Here is a 25848-nt window from a genome sequence, read left to right as displayed (position 1 = left end):
GGGCGGGGCTAGGGGCGGGGCACGCAGGGGGCGTGGTCTCCGCCGCCGCCGGGCTATAAAAGGAGCGCCGGTCGCCTCACGCGCTGCTGCCGCTGACCTTCGCGTCTCCTCCGGTGCCGGCCCCGCTCCCGCTCGTTCCCGCCATGGCGCCCAGGAAGTTCTTCGTCGGGGGCAACTGGAAGATGAACGGCGACAAGAAGAGTCTGGGCGAGCTCATCCACACGCTGAATGGCGCCAAGCTCTCCGCCGACACCGGTGAGGGCGCGGCCCGCACGTAGCGCACGTCCCACACGGCCCTGCGGAGCCGGGGACCGGGCCCGGGCCCGGGCGGGGAAGCGGCAAATGTCAGAGGGCGGCGGGGGCCTAAATATAACCCCGCGGCAGCGGCGCTAAATATACCCGCGAAACCGGATCCGGGTTCCCGCGGGCCCGGCGGGTACGTGCGGCAGACCCCCGGGGCGCCCCCGGCCGATCCCCGGAGACCCCCGGGGCCCCGCGCCTCCCCTCGGCCTGGCCCCCATCCCCGGGAGCGGGGGGTCTCGGAGCGCTGCGCTGCCCCTGCCCCGCCGCCGTGCCCGGTTACAACCCCAGGCTCAACCCGGTGCGGCTCTCCCCGGTTCGGCCAGGCCCGGGCTGTAGGGTGGGATTCTCGCCCCGTCTTTTATCTGGGCGCTTCCCAAGGGACCCCTGTGAGCCTGGCCGTCGGCCTGGTATTGCCTGTGCAGCCCCCTGGAAAGGGCTTTCCTCCCTGCTGTTGAGTCATCCGATAGCAGCGATTGTCCAGTGGCAGAGGGCCCCCCAAATGTCAATGAGGAGGGGCAGGCTGTGCCTTCTCAGGAGAGAGGGATGATCTCTTATGGCTGGGATTTGGGATCAGTGGCTGGATACAGTTTCTGCCCTTCCCCTGTCACAAGGGTAAGTGTGTGCTTTGCCTTGCAGAGGTGGTTTGTGGAGCCCCTGCCATCTACCTTGACTTTGCCCGTCAGAAGCTCGATGCAAAGATTGGAGTGGCGGCACAGAACTGTTACAAGGTACCAAAGGGTGCTTTCACAGGAGAAATCAGGTGAGCCCCAGAGAGTAAAGTCAGGGTGCCTCTGGGATATGAATTTCCTCCAGTGAATCATCTCCTTTCTCTCCAGCCCAGCAATGATCAAGGATATTGGAGCTGCATGGGTCATCCTAGGCCATTCAGAGAGAAGGCATGTATTTGGAGAGTCTGATGAGGTGAGTAGCTTCGTAGAATAGAGACATGGTCCAGCTCAAATAGGTCTGGAAAGTCTGGAAAAGTGAGCAATTAAACCAGACCTCCTACCTGTTTTATTGGCTGCCTTTTTGCTTTTCCATTCCCAGTTGATTGGGCAGAAGGTGGCTCATGCTCTCTCTGAGGGCCTTGGAGTCATTGCCTGCATTGGAGAGAAGCTGGATGAGAGAGAAGCTGGCATAACAGAGAAGGTGGTTTTTGAACAGACCAAGGCTATTGCTGGTAAGAGGAAAAAGAAGTGGTTGGGTTGGGTTTTTTTAGGAGTTTTCCAGCTCTGGTCTTCCCAGTCTGGGGGTATTGTGCTCACCTGTACCTTTTCCCTCCTCCCTAGATAACGTGAAGGACTGGAGTAAAGTAGTTCTTGCCTATGAGCCAGTCTGGGCTATTGGAACTGGTAAAACTGCAACTCCCCAACAGGTATGAGTAGGGGAGGTGGCTGAGTAAACTGACCTTTCCCTCCCAGGAAACCTTACTGAAGAGTCTTACTGAGAATCTCCTGGAGATTCTTAATGACTTAGACAGCATCTAACTGTTCCCTTGTCTTCAGAAGGGATCTGTGTGCAGAATGGTTCAGTGTAACTCTTGTGTTGTGTTGCAGGCTCAGGAAGTTCATGAGAAGCTGCGGGGGTGGCTGAAAAGCCACGTGTCTGATGCTGTTGCTCAGTCAACTAGGATTATCTATGGAGGTGAGTCTGAAGCGACTTTCCAGGGCAGGAAGTGCTTAGTTTTTCTACCTGTTGTTGCAGTTGTACATTATTTTCTCCTTGGCAAGGAAGCTCTGGACTTTCAGAGCATAAAAAAATCACCTTCTATCTTGTTTGGGTAGTTTTCCTGGATAAATGGGAAATAGCCTTGCTGTCTGCAAGAGGTGGCTGGTACCTTGCCAGTCCTGCCTTTGCTCTGGCCCCATTTCCCTACAGCTGGCACATCTGACCTTAAAACACTGCTCCCTCCTTAGGTTCTGTCACTGGCAGCAACTGTAAGGAGCTGGCCTCTCAGCATGATGTGGATGGCTTCCTTGTTGGTGGAGCTTCTCTCAAGCCAGAGTTTGTGGATATTATCAATGCCAAACACTGAAGCACCCCATGAGGAGCTGTCCCTTGTGATTAAGAAATGGAAGCAAGAAGGGACCTTTCGTTGCACACGTCTCAGTACGGAGGCCTCCCTCGAGGCTTTTCCCCTCCACAGTCATTGTTCTAGATGTTCTGCTAACCACCCCCACCACGTTGGAGCCCTGTTAGCAGGAGTCTGTCTCGGCAGAGTCTTGACAGTCTCCTCTCTGAGCTGAATCCTCAGTTTCCCATTGACCTGTTAAGAGCCCACAGCTCACCTGGCCAGTATCTCTCCCTTTCCCTGCAGCCCTGCAGGGAGAGGGGGCCACTGGTGCTGCAAGAAGGAAAAAGGAACCACAGTCTCTTGCATCCTTCAGCTCCATCAGCAAGGAACCTGTCAGCTTAGACCCTTGTGGGATGTCTTACCTCACCTGTGTCCCGTACTGAACAATAAATGAAAAACAGAAAAAGCAAAGGCGTGTCCTGGATCTTATTGGGAAGCATCTTGGGGACGAGCAGTGTAGAGAATTTCCTGCTTTTGGAGGTGGCTGGTTGCAGAGAGGGTTTTGTGGGATTTTACCTGAGAGCCCACCATTACCCCAGTAGGCACTGCACAGGTTCAACCTGCATCTTGCTTCTTTCATATAACAGCTTTTTGGGCCTGTGGTGATTCTGTTATATCTGTATCTCTATTCCAGTGGCTGCTGGAGCACCTGGCTGTTCCACCAGTGAGCCAGTCTTCCCTGCCAGGTTCAGTAATGTGCTCATCACTGCTCTTTGCCTGTAAGGACTTGTAATAACTGACTTTGCTCATTAAATGTTGAGTGGAGCAGCTCTGTCTCTGCAGGGAAGGATTTTATTTAGGCCCTGTGCTGGGGCAGTGCTTGCTGCCTGCTTTCAACCATGTGCTGGTGGGTGAGGAAGCAAGACTTGATGTTACTTCCCAGCTGCTGAGGTTTATTTGGTAGTACTGAGGGTGATGAAAAAGAAGTGCCTTACAAGGAGGAGCTTATTTGTGAGGCAGTACATCCTTGGGAGCCTATGAGCAGAGTGCCAGCATCACCTGAGGGATGAGGGGCAGGAGCTGAGAAGCAAGGAGGAAAAAGCCTAATGCTGTGGGGAATCCTGCCCTGCTACTGCTGGGGGAGCTTCCTGCTGCCCAGCTGGATAGGAGGGATCTCCTTCCTAGGATATCAGGTGGTCTGAGAAGGAAGAACCTGACAGCAGTAAGGAGGTGGCAGCTCCCAGCTCTGTATATGTGTGGAATGATGTGGAAAGGAGGAGGAGGATAACTCAAAGGAGGGAAAAAAAAATAAAAATAAAAGATTCTGAAAACTGTTTTTTACAACCAGAGCACGTGCTTGAGAGGCTGCTTGGGCCATGGCTGTAGTTTGAGGCCATTGGGTCATACTGACCAGAGCAGCAGTGATGCAGCAGGGGCACACACTGGTTGGTCCTAAGGCTGCAGGGACTGGGTACAATCACTCAGGGATGGGTCACTGGCTGCAGCTCTGCTGTCAGCTTCTGCTCTTGCCCAGCCCTGCCCACAGCACAAGAGCCCAGGAGAGTGACCTACATAGAAGAAAACAGATGGGAGTTGAGCATTGATCTTGCTGCTTTGAGAGAATGCAGGAGCATGAAAACATTCATTTAATGAGGAATAAACTCATGGAAAATCATTTCTATATCAGCAGGAGTGCCAGATCTTGTTTCCTCTTCTTTTTGTCTGCTTTCTGGCAGGACTGCAGCTCTCTGGAGTGGAAATACTGCCAGATCCTCACAGCAAACTGTAATGGTTGGATTTTAAACAGGTTGCTGTTGGAGAAAAATGCATTGTGCCAGATGTAACAGCCTGAGAGAGGCTGCGATGGCTCCGCATCCTCAGCCCCAAACAATAGCCAGGCTGAGCTTGTATTCCCAGTAGGCACCACTGGACTCAATGATCCTTGTGGGTGTCCCTTTAAACTCAGAATATTTTGTGACTCTGAATATATTCCACTTAAGCACAGCCATGGCTGGCCACACAGATTACACATGCATCCACACAGAGCACTCCCACACAGCCTCATCCCACGCCCTGCTCCAGCTGAGCAGGATGGAGGTGCATTAGTGAGCATCTGTATATATCTGTATTTATAGAAGTATTTACACACATGTACAGTGTGTCTCCTTCCAGCAGCTGGGCTTGGGCAGTGCCCAGTAGCTGCCCCTCAATCCCAACCTCTCCAGGCCCCCAGTAGCCAATTCCCTGTGCTGCTCTGGCCACAAGTTCCTCACCCAGGGCGAAGTGCAAAAGTTCAGTGAGAAGACCTGACAGGCTGCACTGATCAGGTGCAGGACATGGACAAACCATCACAAACTATTTACAGGTGACTGGCCCTTTTTATTCCTGTAGGCTATATCCATTTATTTGATTTCATTGTTTAATCAGACGTAGATCAGCCCTGGTTCCAGTCCTAAACACTCCCTAATGAGTCCTGTGCAATCCCCAAATGTTCTTCCCCTGCATCCCATCCTGCGTCCCACACCCCTGAGCACAGTTACACCCCCAGTCCCAAAGGTGCTCTGGAGCTGAGGCTCCCCTGGGATGGGGCTGGACAGGGTGTTCCTTTCTCTGAGTCCTGAATGTGGGTTCCCACCTGCCATTGTGCCCTGTGCCCCTGGAAAAGGCCTTTAGTGGGCTGATGGATCCTGGGATGGGCCTGAAAGCGGCCGGCCGGGTGCTGCTTGGGCTCCCTCTCCTGCTGGCGTCACCCTGTGCTCCTCTGTGGGTGTGCAGGCCAGCTTTTAGCACATACCCTCCTTAATTATCAGTATAATTAGGTTTGGGTTATGTGTACATAATCTAAATAAAATTTCTCTAGTTTAAAGATTTGGGCTCCCTTCTGTAATTAGGGGATGTTTAGGGCAGGAAGCAAAGGCAGGAGTGTTCATATGCAGATTAATTCTTTACTCTGAGGGTGGTGAGGCACTGGAACAGGTTGCCCAGAGGAGTTGTGGCTGCCCCATCCTTGGAGGTGTTCAAGGCTGAGTTGGATGGAGCCCTCGGCAGCCTGGTCTGGTGTGTGTAATCCCTGCCTATGGCTGAGGGGGGTTGAGACGAGCTGATTTTTGAGGTTCCTTCCAATCCAAACCATTCTGTTGTGTGATAATGAGCACGGAGTGAATACAGGTGTGTAGCACAGGAGAAGAGGTCGGCACCGGGGAGTCTAGCAGGACAAAGCAGGGGACACAGATGGCAGCTCTCTGTGCAGCCCTGAGCGCAGGGGTGCCTTGCGGGAGGGGCGATGGCTGATGGCTGTGAGAGCACCTCTGCTCGGACCGCTTTTCTAGCACTGACGCTGCCCAGGCACTGCAAAGGAGCAAAGTGCACTGAGGGGAAAGGGGGCAGAGCCTTGGACTTTGTATTAACTGCAAAGCACTGGTGACAGTCAGCTCTGAGTAGCGTTCCCGGCTGGTAAACACCCGGTGCTGTTGGCATCGGCTGGGCAAGGGCAGCCTCAACCCTGCCCAGCTCTGGAGGACAGTGCACCCCAAAAACCCCTTACTGGCATCCAGAGGCTCATATTCGGGGCCGCTTCATGCAGAGCCCAAGGCTACTTCTGCTCAAGACGTTAATTAAACATTCACCAGAGGGTTGATTAAGAGTTAATCAGGCATTCATCGCCCGAGTGCCCAGCACCTTGTGCAGCCCTGCCTGACTTTGAACCGGCCCCGTTCTGAGCTGATGTGCGCACAGAGGTCCCTTCCAGCCGAAAACATCCCTCGGTTCTCTGGATCCGCTAACAGCTGCAGATGTCACCCAGCTGGGAGCGTGGGGTGGGACAGGCTCGGAGCTTTCCGAGCCCCGGGGCCGCGGTGCTGGGGACAGCGGCGGGCCCGCCCCGGCGGCGGCTCCGCGCAGCCGGGCCCGCCCCCGTTCCCATGGCAGCGGCCGGGCCTCGAGCGCGGCCTGCCCCGGGAGCATGGAGGACGAGGAGCCGGAGGGGGAGGAGGAGAAGGAAGAGGGGGAGGAGAAGGAGGAGGATGAGGAGAAAGAAGAAGAGGTGAGGGGGAGGCTCTCAGCACGGCCCGGCTGTGGTTGGGCCAGCGCTGGCGTCGTGCTCTCTCCTTCTCTCCCAGGAGCCGGCTCCCTGTCCCCTGACGGAGGAAATCCTCAAGGAGGGCCTCTCTCTCCTCACTAAGACCGGCAACGGGCTGGCTCTCGCCTATGTGAAGTTTGAAGCCAAAGACAAGTGAGTGTGCAATGCCTGACCCGGCAGAAGCCCCTTTCTCCATGGTCAGGGAGCCGCTGTGCTGCAAGCTGGTGAGTGGCCATGTCGGGTAGGAGCGTGTCCAGGCCCTGCTCTCTCTCCAGCCATCTGCATTCCAGTCTGTGCCTGTCCATCCTCAGCCCTGGCCTGGGCACTGCCTCCACCACAGCCACACACACCACTGTGTCCCCCAAGACACACATCAGTGTCCCCCAAGGCTGACGGCAGCCTGCCCATCACTCTGGACTGTGCTCTCCTAGGGGAAGCTGAACAGTGACCTCCCTACAGGCACTTTGAGAAATATCCATTGACATCTGTCCTCCTAATTGCTAACCTTTAAGGCAGGCAGCTGTAAGTACTGTGCCACAATGGCCTTGGGACAGTTTGGAGCCTCAGCCTCCCCAGCACACCCACATAGCTAACTAAAGGGCCCATTAAGATTGTTTCTTTGATAGGGTATCTCAACCACTGTTTTTTCCACTAGGAAAGTCCTTTGACACAGTCCTTTGGGTTGACACTATTGTCTGACAGACCCCAGAACTTACTCTTTTCTCTGCTCTGGCTGTTCCCTATCCTGACAGATACAATTCAATGGGAATAAGCAGTCCCTCCGCCAGGAAAGCAGGTCCAATCTTACCATTCATCTTTGCTTACAGGCCTGTCCCTATCACCTGCCTTTTTCTTCTCTCAGCAAGGCTTTCTGGGACAGCAGGGAAGTAGGAGAGAAGGTTGCCTTCCCTCCAGCAGTGGCAAGAAGCAACCCAAAAGATGTTAGTGGGGAAATATGAGAGCTATTTTATTCACATTCACCCTCCCTCAGGGGCCTGACAGACATCAGCCTCCTCGAACGCTTCATTCACCTGCGGTATGTGGATTTGTCAAAGAACAAGCTGAAAGATTTGGCCCCGCTGAGCAGCCTAACCCAGCTGCTTTGGCTGAAGGTGGATGGGAATCTGCTCACCAGTGCCAGCATGCAGGAGCTGCCCTACCTCCAAGTCATCAGCTTTGATCACAACCACATCATGGATTTTGAGGGCATTACTCACCCCCTCCTAGCCAACCTCAGCCTGAAAGGTGATACAGACCACCTCTCTTCGTTCTTGTGGGGACACTTTCTTGGAATGGTGGGATTAACTTCCTTGTTTCTTCTTCCTCTGGCACCCAGAAAATAAAATCCAGAAAGCGCTGGGCCTGAGTCACGACCAGTTGTTCAGCCTGCAAGTCCTGGAGCTGCGAGGAAACAAGCTAGAGACCACAGCAGGGCTGGGTGTTTCCAAGCTCAAGAAGCTCTATCTGGTAAGGGATCAGCCAGCCTGGGGAGTGGGACAGAGCTGCTGCAGAGCCTGGCACCTGCAGCCCAGATAGCTCAAAGGGAGTGGCCACAAATCATAGAGGAGTCGGTGTTCAGTGCATCTTCCCTCACAGGAAAGGTTCTTCCCTCACAGCCTCCTGCAGGAAGGCAGTTTTCCCTTCAGGCAGTGTTGGGTAGGCTTGTATTCCATGTGCCCTGGGACCACTGGAGATCACTGGGCAAAGCAACAGCTTTGCTCTTCGGGTGACAAAGGGAGGCGATGCCTTTCTGCTCTCTGATGGGCCTAATCAAGTACTGGTTTAAAGCCAGCACAATTATGTGATTCACACCTACAGCTGCCAAAAAAGAAATTGATTCAATATTGCAGTGAAACTAAGATAGGAGAAGCTGTTTCTTAATGTCATAAACAATTACTTCAAGGAAGCATTTACTCCTAGAGATGTGAGTGAAGAGAGGATGTATGGCTTAGCCCCATGCATCACACTGTGCTACAGCTTGCAAAGATTAAACAGATGTCCTGAGTCACTACCTCTTGAAAAGCAATTAAATATGATAAAGACTTTGAAAAACTATGTGGCTTCTATTCATCAAGATTCCCTGGCAGAAAACACTGAGGAGATGGCTTGCTGAGATTGCCTGCAATTTTCTGATGGAAAACTGGGATTTTATGACTGGAAGTGCTTCAAGAGTGGATGAAGTGGATAAGTCACTAGATACAATACAGCATTTCAAAGCATACCCAGTCACCTTAGTGAGTTATTGCAGGGAAGCAAACAGAGCATGTCTACTAAGGAAAGGCTCCTGGCATGACTGAGGGGTTTCTGAGCTGCCCATGTGAAACAGGAAAATGGCAAGGGATGAGTGTTGAAACTAGAACAACTGACTCTCAAGAATCTTTGGGGCTTGAATTTGTCTCCCATGTCTACCTGGTCATTAAATCATTTTGCAGGGAAATCTCCCCCAGTAGTGCTTTCCTCTCTGCGGAAAGACTTTGGTGTTAATTCAGCCTTGGGTAAGTGCAGCTGATGCCTCAAGGACAGGGCTCAATTTAAGGAATTGAACCACTTTTGGTTAAGGTATGACATAGCTGCAGATGAAATTTAGCATGTAAAAATTGGTATGTACTAGGAAGACTACAAGCTGGCTGTGTACCATGTGGCACTTGCATAATTTTTGAGGGTCACAGTAGGGCTGTGTTAGCTCCTGGTCATGGTACAGCAGTGGTGGAAAAGGCTAACCTGAGAAAGGTGGACTGTGCAGGAAGGGGAGAGGAGATCATGGGCAAGGTATGGTAACTTGCAATAAAAAACAGTGGCATCACATCTGGGTGAAGAACTGATATCTAAGGGAAGGTACGGTGTCAGACAGAATGTTGTTTGATTTATGGGAAAAAAAATTAAACAACTCTGAGAAATACCCATTCTGCATTGTCCTGCTAGTGCTTGCAAGGCCAGAGCTGATAAAACAAGTCACACTGAAGTAATGAAGAAAGTGAGAGTGATGGGAGGTTATTATTCCTTTTATAAACCAGTGATCAATGAGCTCCCCACCCATGCCAGCTCACAATTTTCTCTGAGGTACAATGTCCTAATCCTTCCTGACTGTTAAATCTGCTCACATGGCCTTCACTAAATATCCAGCTTTCCTCTTTTTGCCATGGTGTTACTCCTTTTACTTGGCCCAGCTGCTCCAGATTCTCCTTTGTCCAGTTTCTATTAAAATCCTCCTTTTCTACAAAATGCCTTTATCCTGAATCACTCAGCCCTAAAATGTTCTCCTATCCCACCAGTTCAGCCTGTGCCCCTTTTTTAGTCTCAGGTATTGCCCACGTCATTGCTTGGGTACCTACAAGGAAGAGAGAGCACAACAGCACCTCTCACGCCATTTTTCATTCAGGTCTCAGCACCCTTAGCGACTGCAGACACATTGGCAAGGAAAGCCCTGCTCAGCTCCAGGCTGGAGAACGTGGTGGGGAGACGATAATTACCTGGGATGCTCCAAACTTGGCCGTGCAGGGCGGTGACCAGCCTGACAGAGCAGAGCGTAGGTGCTGGCACTGCGGGGAGTATCCGCTCGGACAGGAGACCTCTAGTGGTCTTTTGCAGCCGAAATCCTGCTGTGAAACGAGTCCTGAAATTCAGAGCTTCCATATTCCCCTGCTTTGTTAACCCACATACCAGGGAAGTGAATGAAATTCAGTGATGGGGAATTTTAAACTTCCTTAAGTAAGACACAGCCCAGAGGAGTAGAAGTTCTTGGTCGTAGGTTTCCCCACAGGAGAAGCAGCTACTGGAAGGTGCCTGGACTTAAATGTACTGTGTGACTAAGAGAGGCTGCTACTCATCCCTTAAACACATTAATTTTAGGCTCAGGTGTGCTTTCCCCTCCATGCTGTTGCTCTCTGAGGCTCAGATTTGGCACTGCCATGGAAAGGAGTGCTGTGCTGGCAGTGGAGTATTCACCTGGGGTGGTTTTGTCTCAAACACCAAGTGATGCTCCAGGAAACACTTTTTCAGCAAACTTTTGGTCCTTGAATCTGAATCCTGAGAACCCACTTGGCCAAGACCCTGAATTACCTGACTGAGCTTCAGACAAGGATGTGTTATGAGTGGTAGGGAGTCTGAAGGATAGAAAGAGGTTTAAAAGCCAGAAATAACTGCTGTTCCCTCCCCTGTGTGTCCCCATTTTCCTTCTCTCTTTCTGCCTCCCTGGTGCTCAGGCCAAGAACACCATTTGCAGCCTTGAAGGCCTTGAGGAGTTCAAGCAGCTGGAGACTCTGCACCTGCGTGACAACAAGCTTGAGGCCCTGGATGGATTCTCTGACAGCATGAAGTGCCTGCAGTACCTCAACCTACGGTGGGTCCTCCCTGCTCTGTGTTGGGAGCAGAGATCCCTTCTTCAGACTGCACTCCCATTTAGATCTTTAGGATTTTCTGGGTTGTTTTTTTTTTTTTTGGAAGTTGAAGATCTGGTAGGGATGGGTTGATATCTACCATCCTTAACTGGTGTTCAGCAGCTGTCTAGGCATTGTAACCGCCAGGGCCTTTCCTGGGCTTCTTACAAAATATCAGCCTGTCCAGTCATTCTCATACCCCATCTCAGGCTTTTCATTCCTTGCCTTAAGCCAGTTGGGTCCTTCAAAGTGTGTTCTCTGTGCTCTGCCTGAAAATTCCCTTTAGTTCTCAGTGTTTGCCATGCAGGGCCGTGGTGATGTCACACGGTTCAATGGACTGAGCACAGGAATCCAGAGGAGATGTCCTTTTTGTCTCTCAGTCCGGGGAGCTGCAGATCTGGATCTTAGGTGACAGATCTGTGGTCTAAGGTCTAAGGTCCCTGATGCCGTTAAGATTTGCTTTTTCTATCTTGTTCACTTACTGTTCCAAAGGGATTTCACTACGTGCATGGGTCTCCTTCCCCTGCTCTCTGTGCTTCCTTTTCTTCAGGAGCAATGGGATCAAAAGCTTTCAGGAGGTGGAAAAACTGCAGGTTCTCCCCATGCTGCAGGCACTGGTGCTGATGGACAATCCGTGCACCGAAGAGCCCAATTACCGGCTGGAGGTCCTGTCCCGGCTGCCACAGCTGCAACGCCTCGACAAGGAATCAGTTGAGAAAGAGGAGCGGGAAGAGGCAGAGAAAATCCGTCAGACAAGGAAGCAAACAGAAATGGTGAGAACAACACAGTGCAGGGATTAGAAGGAGGTGAAGAGAAAGAAAAAGGACCAAGCATGCTGATAAAGCCTCTCCTCCACTATATTACATGAAGAGAAGGGTGGGGGATGTCAGCCACAAGAGCATGAAAGCCTGAAAAAGAGGCCAGGCTTTGCAAGCTGGTTATGGTGGCCATCATGCAACCCTGCTGCCATTCCTGACCCCACTAGCAAAAGAGGGCAGTGAAAGGGGAAGAGACATTGGGCATGGGGTCATTAATTTCTCCCTCCTCCCTTTTTCAGGAAATGGAAGCACCTCTTGAGGATACAGTGACTGAGTGACCTGTTTTTAACACCTGTTCCCAGAGGCTGTCAAGATGTAGTGATGCCTTTCCCCATATGTGAGGCTGGGAAAGTGAGAGCTTTAGGTACCAGCTTCACCTCATTTTACCTCTGGAGCAAAGAGGAGTGCTATTCACCCTGGTCCTAGACGCTGCCCTGAGGCACTGCAGTGTTTTTGCAGTCACTGCACTATGTTCTATTCTCAGTAGGCCTGAGAGGGGAAAGGGGAGAGTTACAGGTTCTGTGGTTCGATTTGATTCCCAAAAACTCTGCAAGGTTTTCTGATTTGAATAAAAATAATTAATGAGCCTGGAGTGACTGGGATTGTTTATCCTGCACACCCACTCCTATTCTCTGGCTCTCTCACCCTCATCTGTCTACGTCTATCCCTTGCTGCCTGCCTCTCTGTCTCTCCATCCCCTACGTGCTGTTTGCAAAGCTTTGCTAAATCCTGACTCATCGCAGCTCTGGGTCACATGCTGCTGTCCCGGCCCTATCAGGGGCGTCTCCATCCTGCTGCCGCCGCCACCGTTGGCTTAGAGGACACATCATCTCCCCTTGAGGTCCTGCATCCCTCCTCAGCTTCGTCCTCTCTCCTTTCTACCAGCACTTTCTCAATCTCTCGTCCACCCCTGCCCTAGGAAGGTAAGTGTCTCCCCACGGCCAGCGCACCCCCCACTACGTGCATGTTTCTGCTGCCCACCTTGTGCCCTCCAAACCCCACACGCACTTTGGGGTCCCTGCAGAGAAGGACCACGGTGAGCGGCATTAACAACTCGGCTCCCCTCACTTCCTCCCCCTGCTCCTCCCACCTCTCTCTCCTCACCCCCATCCTTGTGAGTTTTCTTTCATATTTTAATTTCAGGTACTCCCTCCTTCCCGAGCCCCCTCCTTTCCCCTCCCGGCAATCATCATTTCAGACGTGAACCCAGGGAATTGCAGGAGGGGGGGCAACCGACGAGGATAGGTGTTGCTCCCAAGGGCACTGTCGGGAGGTGCTGCGGGATGGAGCTTTCCCCGGGGGAGGGGGGTGGTAGTGGGGAGAAGGCAAGGCTCAGTCTGGGGAAAGGATCCAGCCTCAGAGCGGACCAGCCCCCCCAGTCTCCCGAGATGTTGACATAAACACGGGTGCTCAGGGAGAGGGAGGGAGAAGAGGGGATGTTTTCCTATTTGCACAGCCCCACACCACAGGGGAGGGGGAGAGCACGGAGAGGAGGTGACAGGCAGGCAGGCAGGCAGTAGCTGCATCAGTCACGACACTGCAGCAGTGCGGGCTTCCTGGGAGCAGTGCCCAGCCCGGGGGAATCGCGGTAGCACACGGGACTGGTGGCGGTGCCCTGGGGGAAAGGTCTCCGCCGTGCTGGCCTGGCAGGGACAGGGAATTGCTGCCAGCGCCAGCTCCACGGGAAAGCATTGCAGCAGCACCAGCCTCCCAGCGTACGCTGCCCTGCCCCTGTTCACGGGGGCTGCACAGCCTCCTGTCCCTTTCTGGATGTGGTCTGTGGCTTCCCAGCTATGGCTCCATCCCAATCCCTTATCCCAGCTTATCCGCCTCTGACCTCCTTTCAGGACAGTGCAGCTGATACCAGGGATTTCAGGGTGGTTCTGTATAAAAGAGAACAAACGCAGGGGACGTGGGGCAGCAACACAAGTGGAGAAAAGGTTTTAAAGGACTACAAGGGAGAGAAGATCATGTAAGTGATGGGGTGGGGCAGGCAAGGCTGGATTTGGGCTTGTCATTTGGCTTCCTTGGATCTGGCTCCAAGAGGGGCAGGTGGATGTGACCACAGGGATGTGACCAGGGGCAACATGACCAGATAAGCAGAGAGGCGCAGCATCTGGCACGGGTGTGCTGTCAAAGACGACTTTAAGTGGGGTCCTGTCCGTCTGTACCCCGTGGAGGCTGTTGAGGCACGGCCAGGACACTGCTGCAAAGGAAGCTCGCGGCTGGCTGCGCCGGCACGACTCTGGAGGAAGTTCCTGTGGTGTGTGCCAGATGGCGTGAGGAGCTCTGCCAAAGCGGCTGATGGGGGATCCCAGCCCAGATGGACATGGTGGAGGGCCCTGTGCAGGCTCCAGAGAACCCTGGAGTTGCTGACTGAAACTCCCCACACAAGAAGCTCTGGCTGAAACTTCAGAGCAGCAGCACCATTTCCTCACACCCTTGTGATTTCCACCCACCCGGAGCAGTGCCGTCGAGCGCTGACTCCGGCTTCCCCATCCTGCTTCTCAGCTCCCCTCGGTGCTGTGATGTGCTGTTCAAGCTCATTTTCCCCTGCCCCGGTGCTGAGGCCCTGTGCTGGCCGTGCCCCTGCTCACGCACACCATAGGGAGGTCCTGGCTCCCTTTGGCTACTCTGCCCTCTGCCAGCCCTGCTCAGGAATGAGGGAATCATCTGTGGGAGCCAGGGGAGGAAAACCTGGCAGTGCTGGGAGCATGGGGGGACACAACCCTTATTGCAGCACCCTGGCACTGCACAGCCCCACAGCCAGGGGGATGAGAAGGTGCCATGAGGGGAATGAGTTGATTTGGAACCCCCAGAGAGCAAACTGCAGCAAGAGGAGCTCTTTCAAACAGCCATCATAATCCACCAGCATGCTTTCTACTTCAGCTTTAACCACATGCTCCAAAATGCTAGGCTTCCTCACCCCCCCTCACCCAACAGAGATCCAGCCCAGCCTCATCTGCTTCCCTGCCTCAGGAGTGGATCAAAAGGTTGGCAGCTGGGCCAGGCCCCCCTCCCTTCAGAGCTCTCTTTGCCACGTCTGAGGCACCGAGGCCTTCAGCAAGATGGCTCCTCAGGCTGCCAGGCTCGGCGCTCCCGCCGCCTTGGCACAGCCTGACCCCGCAGCCCACGGGGGACACAGGGAGGCTGAGCAGGCGCTCGCCAGGAGGGACATGGCTGGGGTCTGGGACAGCCAGGCTGGGATGGCTCCCCCACCGTGGGCTGGAGAGGGGCTGGGGGTCCCCCGTGGCGGGCTGCCCCCTGCCCTGCCCATCACGCTCGGCTGGCTCCCTGTTCACTGCACAGGGACACGGCGGCCGCTTGCTGTCTGGCCTGGCAGGCACCGTCCTCGCCTCCCGGCAAGGGGACAGGAGATGCCAGGAGCTGCTGCCCCGTCCTTGACACCAGAGCCAGGGGCACCTCCCTGCTGTGCCAGCTGATCCCTCCCTCTCTGCCGCCCGTGGTATCCTCCCCATCCCTGCCATTCAGGCTTGTATCGGGCACTGTGCTGTGACGCAGGGAGAGAGGCAGAGTGCGCCCAGTTTGTCAGCTGCAGCAGAGGGGCAGAGTAAATTCAAATAAATAGCCAGTTCCTGGAAAAATGTTCATAGATTCCTGTAGTCTGGGTGAATTTCTAAATTTCCTGGGGCAAATAGTTTTAGCCCAAATTTCTAAGGTTACTTTTCCTTGAATTCCCTTCTCTCTGTCAGTCTAGACACAGAAGGGGTGAGCACTGCATCCTGGAGCCTCTCAGAACTGAACATATCCTGTTCTCTCCTCTCCATAGACTCACCATGGCAGTCGAAAGGATCCATGCCCGTGAGATCCTGGACTCCCGTGGGAACCCCACTGTCGAGGTGGACCTCTACACACACAAAGGTATGTGGGTGATGACAGGAGACGGAGGGCAAGCCCTGCCCACCCTGACAGAGTTGGTGCTGTACAGCAGCCTGGCATGCCAAGACCATGGAGGGTCCTCACTGGTGAACCCCCAGCAGACAACAAGACTGGGGAAGAGGCAGGGACAAAATTCTGCTCGTGTCTCTGCTTGTGCCTGTGCTCAGCAACTCTGCACACGTGCCGGGCAAATCACAACAAGACAGCTGGCTGTCCTGTGTGTGACTTGAGCCATGCTCGTAGCAGGGATGGAAGGTCTTTTTGTCATTAATGTCTGCACCTTCTCGTCATACCCCTGCTGCAGCTATGCTTTTAGTCCTGCGGCATAGTAGAAGTTTGGTGGCACATCCATGGCCGTGCTCATGGCAGGGGTAAAGCTTTGTTCCTGAGATCTCTGTGCAGCTGTGTCCATGCATGGGACTTCTCAGCTGGAAGAGCTACATTTGCACTGGGCCCAAAACTGCTTGGGCTGAGGGGTGAGGAGCAGTGAGAGGCCAGAGCAGACATGCAACCATTGTCTTCCTTCTTCAGTGAGGCAGAAACCTCAGTCTGAGGGGGAGGAAGCTGAGGATGGTTGTGAGTCAGGCTGCCTCTGGAGCTAGGAGGAGGGCTGAGGAACCAGGCTTCCACCCATCACACACAGTTCTAGGATCAGTGCCTGCCATCCAGGTTCCTCAGCCTGGAAGCCCTGGGTGCATATATTTCTGCTGCTGAGGTGTCCCACCTCTGAGAAGACCAGCCACGAGCAGCCAGCCAGTGCGGCCATCCATTTGCACAAGCAGTTGCTGCATCCTTTCCTGTGGGCAGAGCAGGGCAGAGGCAGGTGCATGAGGATTTTTCCTCTTCACCCTCTGCTTGTCTTACACCCCTGTTTTGCTGTTTCCCAGGCATGTTTCGAGCAGCTGTCCCCAGCGGAGCGTCCACTGGTATCTACGAGGCTCTGGAGCTGCGAGACAATGACAAGTCACGTTTCCTTGGGAAAGGTGGGGAGATGCCTGCTCCACAGCTGGTCCTCAGGGCTGCCTGTGTGTGGGGCCCTGCTGGAGGGTGCTGCCCACCCACTGGTGTGACAGGAATTGTCCCAGTGCCCTCAGGGAGACCACAGAGGCACAGACCTAGCGTAAAGTGAAAGATCAGGCCTCGATCTTCCCTCGCTGTCTCCCTCTCTCAGTCTCTCTATCAGTCTCCTCCCTCCCTCTTTCCACTCTTCTCTCTGCCTCACTCTCTCTCTCTCTCTCTCTCTCTCTCTCTTTCTTTCTCTGCCTCTTCCCTTCTTTAGGGGTCCTGCAGGCCGTGGATCATATCAACAGCACTGTCGCCCCAGCTCTCGTGGGCTCTGTAAGGATTTCTCTTTGTTCTCCCCTGTCCAACGCTTACTCTGGTTCGTCTCTGTCCCCTGATCTCTGTCTCTGCCTCTCTTCATCTCACTGGGTTAACAGACACAGCGATGCTCTCTGTGAACCTGGGCACACCCCTCCCGCCCTCCATGCCTGTGTGTGTCCACAGCAATCTTTTCTCTGGGAGGAAAGGATTTAACTCTTCCTGATCCACCGCAGTATCTGTGCAGCCTAACTAGTCCCCTTGGTGCTCCCTGTAGAGCTCACCCCCTCTTCCAGCTGTGCTCCCCCTCAAGCACTGAATCACATCCACGTATCTGTGGCCTCATCCTGGTGTGATGAGCAATGGCTGTATCAGGCAGGGTCTGGCACAGCCTTGCAGAGCAGTGGTGTCACATCTGCAGCCTGTTTACACCTGGAGACCTGGAGCCTGCTTTGAGGAGAGCTGAGCTGAGGCCACATATTCCAGGCCATGTGGCCCATGGTTGGCTCTGGCCAAGAGCCCACTTCTCTCCAGCCCTGAAAAGCGTGGCGGAGGGCTGCCTGCGTTGGGTCTAATCTTGCTCTCCACCTCACTCCTGAGGATGGCTCCATCCAGTCTACATTCGCTTGCTTGAGGTTGAGCATGTTCTGTTCTGCCTAGCTTCTGTGTGACCACAGCACCACAAAGCTCCCTGGAAGCTGCCAAAAAGCTGGGGAAATCCCCAGAGGAGTCCTGTGTCCCCAGCAATGCGGGGCCTTGCCTGGGCTGCAGCTGAGCCCCTCTCCACCATGGGTACATCTACACTGCACTGCAGCAACACCACCAGGGTTACCTAACCTGACTAAATACCAAGGCACCAGTTTCCAGAGCTTTGTGTGTACATGCTCCCCCACAAGCTGAAAAGGTCCTTGTACCCCCAGCTTCTCCATCAATGCCTCCTTTCCCACACACCAGAGCCAGCAGCTCTTCCAAATGTCCCCTTCTCAGGAACTCTTTCTTTCTTGCAGGGCCTCTCTGTTGTGGATCAAGAGAAGATAGACAATATGATGCTTGAGATGGACGGCACAGAGAACAAATGTAATTCATCCCTCTTTTTTGGCAGGGAAATTACGAGCATGGGAGGCTGCAGGGCTGGAGTGGGGGGCACTGCCAAAGCTGTGGTGAGCCCGAGGTTGGGCTGGCAAGGGCACCCACTGGACAAGATACTGCCACCTGAAAAATCAATCTCCTCCTTTGCCCACAGCCAAGTTTGGGGCTAACGCTATCCTGGGAGTTTCGCTGGCCGTGTGCAAGGCGGGAGCTGCAGAGAAGGATGTGCCCCTGTACCGGCACATCGCTGACCTGGCTGGCAACTCTGACCTCATCCTTCCTGTGCCAGTAAGACTCCTCTCTCCTTGACATCCACCTTCAGAAACTCCCAAAAAGTGGTGTTTCCAAAAGAAACTTCAAAGGTTTTGGGAGGTAGATAAGGAAGGGATATGGGATTGAAACATCAGCTGAGTGCACTGCACTTGTCAGGGAAGCAAATCAAGGCCCGAGATTTGTCAAGTTTCAATTGGAAAAAAGGAATCTGAGGAGGATACAGTAGAGGCTGTGGTGGGGGGCTGACTGAAGATCTCCTTCTTAGCACAAGAACCAGAGGGCATCACGTGAACCCTCTGGGGCACAGTTCAAAATAGGGGCATATGGGTCTTCACACCAGGGGAAGCTGCCTTGAGAAATTCTTTCACAAAGGGAGTTGTGGATGCTAAAATTTTCTCAGGGTCAAGAAAAAAGGTCCTGGAAGAGAGACTGACAGCATTGTTGACAAACACGTACAGACAAACAGAGCATAGATAAACACATAGCTCAGGAGGTCTCTGAGAGGGAAACAGATGGGAAAACCCTCCCCAGCCACATGCTTTTAGCCACTACTGGAAGGAAGACTCCAGGTTTACGTGCCTTTGGTCTGATGGTTGTAGCTGATGTGCTTATGTTACTCTGTGGGATGTGGCATGAACGGGCATGGTGACACATCTGAGAGCCACCTCTCAGGGGTGCCAAGACCATTTCCTTCAGCTCTGACTCTCTTACGGGCTCTTCCAGGCTTTCAATGTGATCAATGGAGGTTCCCACGCAGGCAACAAACTGGCCATGCAGGAGTTCATGATCCTGCCTGTGGGAGCTGAAAGCTTCCGCGATGCCATGCGCATAGGGGCTGAAGTCTATCACAACCTCAAGAGCGTCATCAAGGAGAAGTATGGCAAAGATGCTACCAATGTGGGTGATGAGGGAGGCTTTGCCCCCAATATCCTGGAAAATAGTGAAGGTGAGAGCCCTACAGTGATGGGGTACCCCTGCCTGCAATGCTGTGAGTTCCTATGCCCAGTTCACAGCATTCCCCAGACTGATTCAAAGATGATGCCTCAGTGTCGTTGACCTCCTGTGTTAGGGAATGTTTCTAAGCTCCTTCTCCTTAGGGTGGCCTTGATCTTTCACAGCCTCTCCATACAAACCTTTTATGTGTGTGCACACTTTTATAAGGCCTTCCACAAACTTGTCTTTGAGCTGTGGAATTGCATTTTAATTCCTCCTTGTCCCTTTGGACACAGCTCCTACAGCTCCTTGGCATGTTTCTGTTGCATTCTGGGCTCCCTTCTACTTCTCCATCACACCACTGGTCTCTTAGTGGCTCTAGGGACCTTCCCAAGGGAGGCTCCCACCAAAAGGCAGAGCTCTCTGCATGGGCTGACTTTCCTGACCGCAATTTCCCTCTCAGCTCTGGAGCTGCTCAAGGAGGCTATCGACAAGGCCGGCTACACGGACAAGATCGTCATCGGTATGGATGTGGCAGCGTCCGAGTTCTACCGTGATGGCAAATATGACCTGGACTTCAAGTCCCCAGATGACCCAAGCCGCTACATTTCTGGAGATGAGCTGGGTGACCTCTACCAAAGCTTTGTACGTGATTACCCAGGTGAGCTGCTGTGCAGGGCAGTAGGGAATCAGCACTGGTGCTGCGCACCAACCAGGCACAAGCCCTCTGTGTTTTAGGGGTGGGAAGGGAAGCACCTTTGACTCGTGCCTCTTTGGTTGTCCTTTCAGTGGTCTCCATTGAGGATCCCTTTGACCAAGATGACTGGGAGGCCTGGTCCAAGTTCACTGCCAATGTGGGGATTCAGATAGTGGGAGATGACCTGACAGTGACAAACCCCAAGCGCATCGAACGAGCTGTTGAGGAGAAAGCCTGCAACTGCCTCCTGCTCAAAGTCAACCAGATTGGATCTGTCACAGAGGCCATCCAAGCGTAAGTTCAGCCCACTGCCCTTGTTGTCTTGTGAATGGGCTGGTGATGAACCACAGCCAGGTATCAAGCTATGCACTGGGTGAACAGATTTGTGTCTCTGCCGAAGTGTAGGATGCTGAGAGTGGTAGCAGAGTGCGCCTGAATCTTACCCTGCACAGGTGGTAATTGTAGGAGTAGGAGCTACTGACTGCATTTCTCACTCCTTGCAGCTGTAAGTTGGCCCAGGAGAATGGGTGGGGTGTGATGGTGAGCCACCGATCTGGGGAGACTGAAGACACCTTCATTGCTGATCTGGTTGTAGGACTGTGCACTGGGCAGGTAGGTGAAACCCAGGCCATGCACAGGCCTGGAGGAAAGCAAAGGGGTGTCACAAAAGAATACCCTGCCATGGGAAACTGGTACAAGTCATGACAGTGTCTTACAGTGTTTGCTTTGGGGAATGCTTTACAGATAAAGACGGGTGCTCCCTGCAGGTCTGAACGCCTGGCTAAATACAACCAGCTCATGAGGTAAGGGGCTCCAAGGATGGGAATGCAGAAGAGAGAATGGGGGAGTGACCAACTGGGTGGGAGAGGCTGAAAGCCCAAGGGTAGATGGGGCTCATGGGTAAAATGTTACAAAGGCAAGGCACAGAGATGACAGTAGGATCCCAGAGAGGCCTCTGGGGCAGTCTCCTTTCCTCCCCCTTGGCTTGAGGGTGCAGCCCTGCAGTCACAGCAGCTGGTGGGAGCTGAGCTCCTCAGGCACATGTCAGCTTCCTGCTGATGAGCTGCCTCTCCGGCGCCCCGGTGCCTCCAGTGCCCCCTCACTACAAGGGCCTGATGTGCGCTGTCTCTCTGCAGGATTGAGGAAGAGCTCGGCGATGAAGCACGCTTCGCCGGACACAACTTTCGCAACCCAAGTGTTCTTTGAACATTGTCCCCAGGGCACAGCCACCTTGCTGCTCTTTCCCACTCACAGACTCTGAACCCCCCTTTCCTTCCACTGCTCCCTTTTTTGCTCTTTCTCCCCACTCTGTCACCTGGTTTCCTCTCACCTCGAAACCCCTCGAGTTCAGGTGTCCCTGGCTAGATGTACCCAGGTGAAGGATGAGAGAGCGGCCTACACCCTGTCCCTTGCTGTGGGGTCATAAGCATTCCTGGATCTAGGCATTGTGTGTCTCTGTTGTTTGTGCAGGGCCACGCCTGGGCCGCTCTGCTCACGTGCCAGACCACGGGAGCGTCTGCCCGGCGTGTTCCCTCGTCCGCCGAAGCATGTGCGGTGACCATCTGTGCGTCGGCCGGTGTGCTCAGACACTGCTGCACCTGTGGCTGTGTCGGGCCAGGTGTTGCCAGTGGCTCGCTCTCGTTGTGCATGTGTGTAGGTGTGTGTACGTGTCCTGGCGTCCCTGTGCCCCAGGCGTGTGTCTGCACCGAGCCCCGGTGGGACGCGCGCGCCCCTCGCCTCCGCCCCGGCAGTGTCGTGTTGGGCTGTGCTGTGTTGGGCTGTGCTTGCCGGCAGCTTAGCGTGGAAGTGCACTGCTGTCCCACACTGGGTGTGCGTGTGTGTGCTGTCAGTCTCTGGCTCAGCACGTGGTACTGTGGGGCAAGATATTAAAGCACATCCGTAAACAAACCCATGCTCTCATTTGCTTCTTGTGCCCTTTTTCTCTCTGTTCCCTTCCCTCTTGCACTCCTTCACCCTCCCCTCCGCCCATGATGTCTGCTTCACCTTCTGGATAGTCCATGCTCAGCTGAGCAACAGACAAACTACAGATCCCTAAACTCTATTAAAATGTATTTCACACCTGAGTTGCCTGACTTGGCCTGATGTTTATCTCTTGTTGCCAGTGTTTGGGAAGTGGGGACATTTTGCCACCAGAGCAGGAGATGCCCACACAGAAAGGTAACCAAAAAAAAAAACCAAAAAAACCAAACAAAACCAAACAAACAAACAAAAAAAATAGAGGGGACTGGCAAGGGGACTGCCCAGCTACCCTCACCTGCTTTCACAGCTTTGTCCCACAGTCAGACTGCTCTGTTGGACACCAGCTGGGGAACACCAAAGGGAAAGCATGTGTGATGGCTTGGCTCCTGTCATCTTCACCACCAAACTGTGTTGCATGAAGATCTGCTGTGCAGGGATTCTAATTGTGCCTTCCACTGGTGTAAAGACCTCAGGGTGGGCCCCCAGCCGTCTGACTGCTGCACTCAGGTGATGGTAGACAGAAATGGCGAGTCTTTTGAGAGAGAAAATGCTGATTGTCCCCTCCAAAAGGGGCTTGTAGAGCAGTGACCGGAGGCGTAGGTGGGATGGGTAGTCTCAGCTCCATCTGGTTTCACAGGGACAACTCAGCAGTACTCAGGGAAAGCTGTCCATGCTGCAGCCAGTGCCCCAGCAGGCTGGGTGCCAGCAAACCCCAGCGCTTGCTCAACAAACAGCTTTGTTCTGGACTGACTCAAAGGAAGGTGGGGGTTGGGGGTGCTCCTGTGAGAAATCCAACTGGAGAATAAATGATAAAACCACCTTGCCCACCATTATATTCACGTCAGAAGCCCTACTACGTTCTTGGGCACACTCAGCTCCTGCTCCACTTCGCTACAGAAAGTTTTCAGACCTTTGCCTAACTCTTGTCATTTGTTTCTGAGGTTGCTCAGCAAATCTCAATCCCCCTTGACTGTGTCCTAATGCGGACTTTAAAATCCAAAGACAAAACTTTAAAACACTGGCATTTCACCGCTGATCCTTTACTAAATAGCGCAGATTAAGGATTAAGTCCAAGAAGGGAAGACAAAGACTTTGGCACACACGCCCAGAACTGAGAAGAGGGTGGGAGGGAGAATGCGAGGGTAGAGACAGGATTGGTTTCCAGGGCATCACCAGCGCGCACAGCGCACATCTCAGTGGCAGGGAATAGCCTGTGCCCCGGCTGCAGCCCGGCTCTCGCCCATGCTCTCTGGGAGCTGTAGTCCGGGTGCCGGGGAGGGAAGGCTCTGCTCCATCTCCCCCTCCCCCGCGTCCCCCCCGGCAGCACCCGGCACCCCGCGGGGTCCTGGGGGCCCCCCGGCCCTCCCCGCAGCCGTGCCTCCCCAAAAAGCCGTAGGGTGCGTGACAGCGCTGTTTTCCTGAAGGAATGAGCATTTTGGGTACAGGCAGTGGGCTGTCTTTTCCCGCTGTACACCTCACTGCTCCTTTGTTTTAGATCCTGGGATTTCGTGAACAGTATGGCTACTGCTTAGCAATCAGGGCAGGTTTTTTTGGAAAAAAAAACCAACTTTGTTATCTTTCATATTTCCAAGAGCATCTCCGCCCCTCCCGTTTGTCTTTTCTGTGCAAGGAGGGCAATTAAGTGCCCAAGGTAGTCGGCGTTGCCCATTTAAATGCAGCCAGGCTGCGACAGCAGGGAAAGTGGTGCACATGTCCCTACAGCGTGGGAAGAATTTGTTAGGCAAGAGTTTCTGCCAGGGAGGCATCGCCACGTCCCTGTGTCAGGGAAGGTGCCTGAAAGCCCTGAGGGGATGGGAACACATCCCGCCACAGCAGTGCCTCACCTTGGTGCCTTTTCTAAATCAAAAGAGCTCGTCACTGCTGGCTCAATGCACAGCAGGAATACGTGATGCTGGCACGTTTGCTTGGGTCACTGCAAATACTGCAAAATCCTCCTCCAGTGCACCCTAAGAGGCGTATGTTGCTTTCCCCTTTGGCTCAGTGGCAGAGATTTGGTTACAGTTTCCTTGGGGTAGAAATGCCCAAGCACTCGGCTGCTCCCGCACCTGAGGACTCCTGTTGTATAAGCTGATGTCTCCATCAGATTGCTGTGCTGTAATGTGAATGCAGTCAGAGTGTGAGTAACAGCACGGGGATGGGCTAGCAATGTGATGCTATCTGTGAATGGAAACATTTGTTGGATTTGCTTTCTTTTACCCCTCAAATCATACTCTGTTTAAATTACATTTGCAGAGCAATGTACAGCTGTTAAAGGGATAATTTAACATTAGCTGCTGCCTCTTTCCCCCACCCCACCCCCCAAAGCTTGCAGAGTCTTTTATTCTTTTTTTTTTTTTTTTTTTTCTAAATATGTGTGAGCACCCATAAATGAGCTGCAAGGGGAGATGTCACTGAATTAGGCTTGTTGTAGAGTGCAGAGAAAAGCCTTAGTGATGAAGAGCTACCGAATTTCTTCAGTATGTTCTTGTCTGTCTCAAGAACAGCGGGATGTCATCCAACCTTGGGAAACCAATATCTTTCATATAGGAGGCTGTCAGGGACACTGTCTTGATGAACATCTTACAAGAAGTCCAAAAATTTGGGCACTGGGTAATTCCTAGGAGGTACTGCAAAGCTTTATCAAAAGAAGAGTATTTGGCTCTGCTGCTGGAAGACTAAATACAGACAGCTTGGACAGGTTGGCAGGAGGACATTGTGAAGTTCCTTCTCTAGGCAAAGATCAGCATACTGGAGCATTGCGTATCTTGGTGTGGAAGCAGCTATAACTTGCTTCCTTATTCCTTCCATCCAGGAGACTGCTATAGGCTGTGTGTCAATAGAGAAGTGGGGCTCCATGTATCCTTAGAGCTTCACAGGAAGATCGAGATGAGATGTTTAGAGGTCTAGACTTCAGACCCCTGCTAACTGCAGGGTCAGCTCCAGACCGAGATGAGGCTGCCTGGGGCTTTGGCCAGGAAATTTCTGACCATCTCAACGTGAGGAGATTCCCTAGCCCCTACTGAAACCTGGGTGAGTGCTGAACTACCTTTAGGAAGGAGGTTTTTCCTTTATCTAGTCACAATTTCCCTTCTTGCAAATTTCATAGACATTTCACTGTGTATTTGTCAGAACTTGGCTCTCACTTCTCTGTAGCCCTCCACACAAAAGGAAAAAAGCAAAACAAACCAAAGAGCGTAATTGGTTACCTCCTAACTTTTCTCTACTCCAGGCTGAAAGAAAAAGCTCTTTCAGCCTCCCCTTGTATGCCACGAGCTCCAGCACCACACTTACCTCATTCCCTCCCCCACAGGACTATCTCTTGTGCTGTATTTCCCTAAGAAGGCCAAGTATTTCCCTACATCCCAGCCGAGGCCTCTCCTTTTGCAGGCAGCTGTTCGTCCCCTGGTAGAAATGGAAAGCAGTGGGATGATGTGGCTGGAGAAATCTCAAGGTGGTATGTCCTATCTCGCTAATCCGAGGGAGGACCAGCTACACCCCAGGAAGTTTGGTATCTGCTTGCTGAGCCTCCTGGCTGGATCACAGACTCCCCAGGTCATATATCCATCCTGAAAAGACACAGCTGTAATGCTCTTGGTTTGCCCAAGGCCTCCAATCTGTTGATTTCAAAAGTGAGATATTATTTCCCATGTTCTGCAGCCAGCCCACCTTGGTCTTGCTGCACGAGCACACACAACCACTCGCGGTTCTCTTGTCTATTTTCCACCTGTGCTTACCACCCTGAAACAGAGCAGAGTGTGGCCTGACCCAGCAGCAATTTGGCTATGAGCATTTATGACGGGGGGAAAAGGAATGTTTACCCTGGTCCTGCTTCTCTTTTGAATCACTTCTGATGTCTCTTCATAAACTAAGAGTGCAGGCCATCTTTGGCTGTCTTCTTGGAATAAACCAAAACCTAGTAAGATTTTCATAAGGTGTTGGAGTCTCTGCCTCTGCACTTACTGAAATAACAAATGACACCAAAGTCTTGATAATAAATTCAATATTTAAGCCAGGTTTTTGAACAGAAGCAACTGACCTGGCTATGGAAGATGATGACATGAAAACCA

At 53.0% G+C, this 25848-nt stretch overlaps 3 protein-coding genes across 4 annotated transcripts; all 3 read left to right on the top strand.

Moving 5' to 3' along the window:
- The first annotated feature begins 17 nt into the window (after positions 1-17).
- On the top strand, positions 18-2788 carry TPI1 (triosephosphate isomerase 1). Its single transcript, XM_086882654.1, has 7 exons — positions 18-255; positions 940-1063; positions 1140-1224; positions 1351-1483; positions 1593-1678; positions 1860-1947; positions 2220-2788. The coding sequence occupies exons 1-7, from the start codon at positions 144-146 to the stop codon at positions 2336-2338; spliced, it is 747 nt and encodes a 248-aa protein (XP_086738780.1). The 5' UTR covers positions 18-143; the 3' UTR covers positions 2339-2788.
- A 3425-nt stretch (positions 2789-6213) lies between these two features.
- Positions 6214-12181, top strand: LRRC23 (leucine rich repeat containing 23). 2 transcript variants are annotated; one of them, XM_023939888.2, is made up of 7 exons: positions 6214-6359; positions 6436-6548; positions 7387-7640; positions 7732-7862; positions 10598-10734; positions 11325-11544; positions 11829-12181. In XM_023939888.2, the coding sequence occupies exons 1-7, from the start codon at positions 6279-6281 to the stop codon at positions 11865-11867; spliced, it is 975 nt and encodes a 324-aa protein (XP_023795656.1). In that variant the 5' UTR covers positions 6214-6278; the 3' UTR covers positions 11868-12181. The 2 variants fall into 2 exon arrangements, with proteins under 2 accessions (XP_023795656.1, XP_023795650.1); XM_023939882.2 differs by having other exon boundaries at positions 11322-11544.
- Positions 12182-12336: 155 nt separating this feature from the next.
- ENO2 (enolase 2) lies at positions 12337-21885 on the top strand. Its single transcript, XM_023939870.2, has 12 exons — positions 12337-12512; positions 15380-15471; positions 16377-16472; positions 16769-16827; positions 17817-17886; positions 18053-18186; positions 18895-19117; positions 19568-19765; positions 19894-20095; positions 20305-20413; positions 20546-20604; positions 20938-21885. Exons 2-12 carry the CDS (start codon positions 15387-15389, stop codon positions 21005-21007), a joined length of 1305 nt encoding a protein of 434 aa, XP_023795638.1. The 5' UTR covers positions 12337-12512; positions 15380-15386; the 3' UTR covers positions 21008-21885.
- The last annotated feature ends 3963 nt before the right edge of the window (positions 21886-25848 follow it).

The sequence above is a fragment of the Cyanistes caeruleus genome, chromosome 3, assembly GCF_971803275.1.
Source record: "Cyanistes caeruleus chromosome 3, bCyaCae1.hap1.1, whole genome shotgun sequence".
In the NCBI taxonomy this organism is placed as follows: Eukaryota; Metazoa; Chordata; class Aves; order Passeriformes; family Paridae; genus Cyanistes; species Cyanistes caeruleus.
The sequence above is the reverse complement of the archived record's forward strand: the minus strand, read 5'-3'. Positions and strand labels throughout refer to the sequence as shown.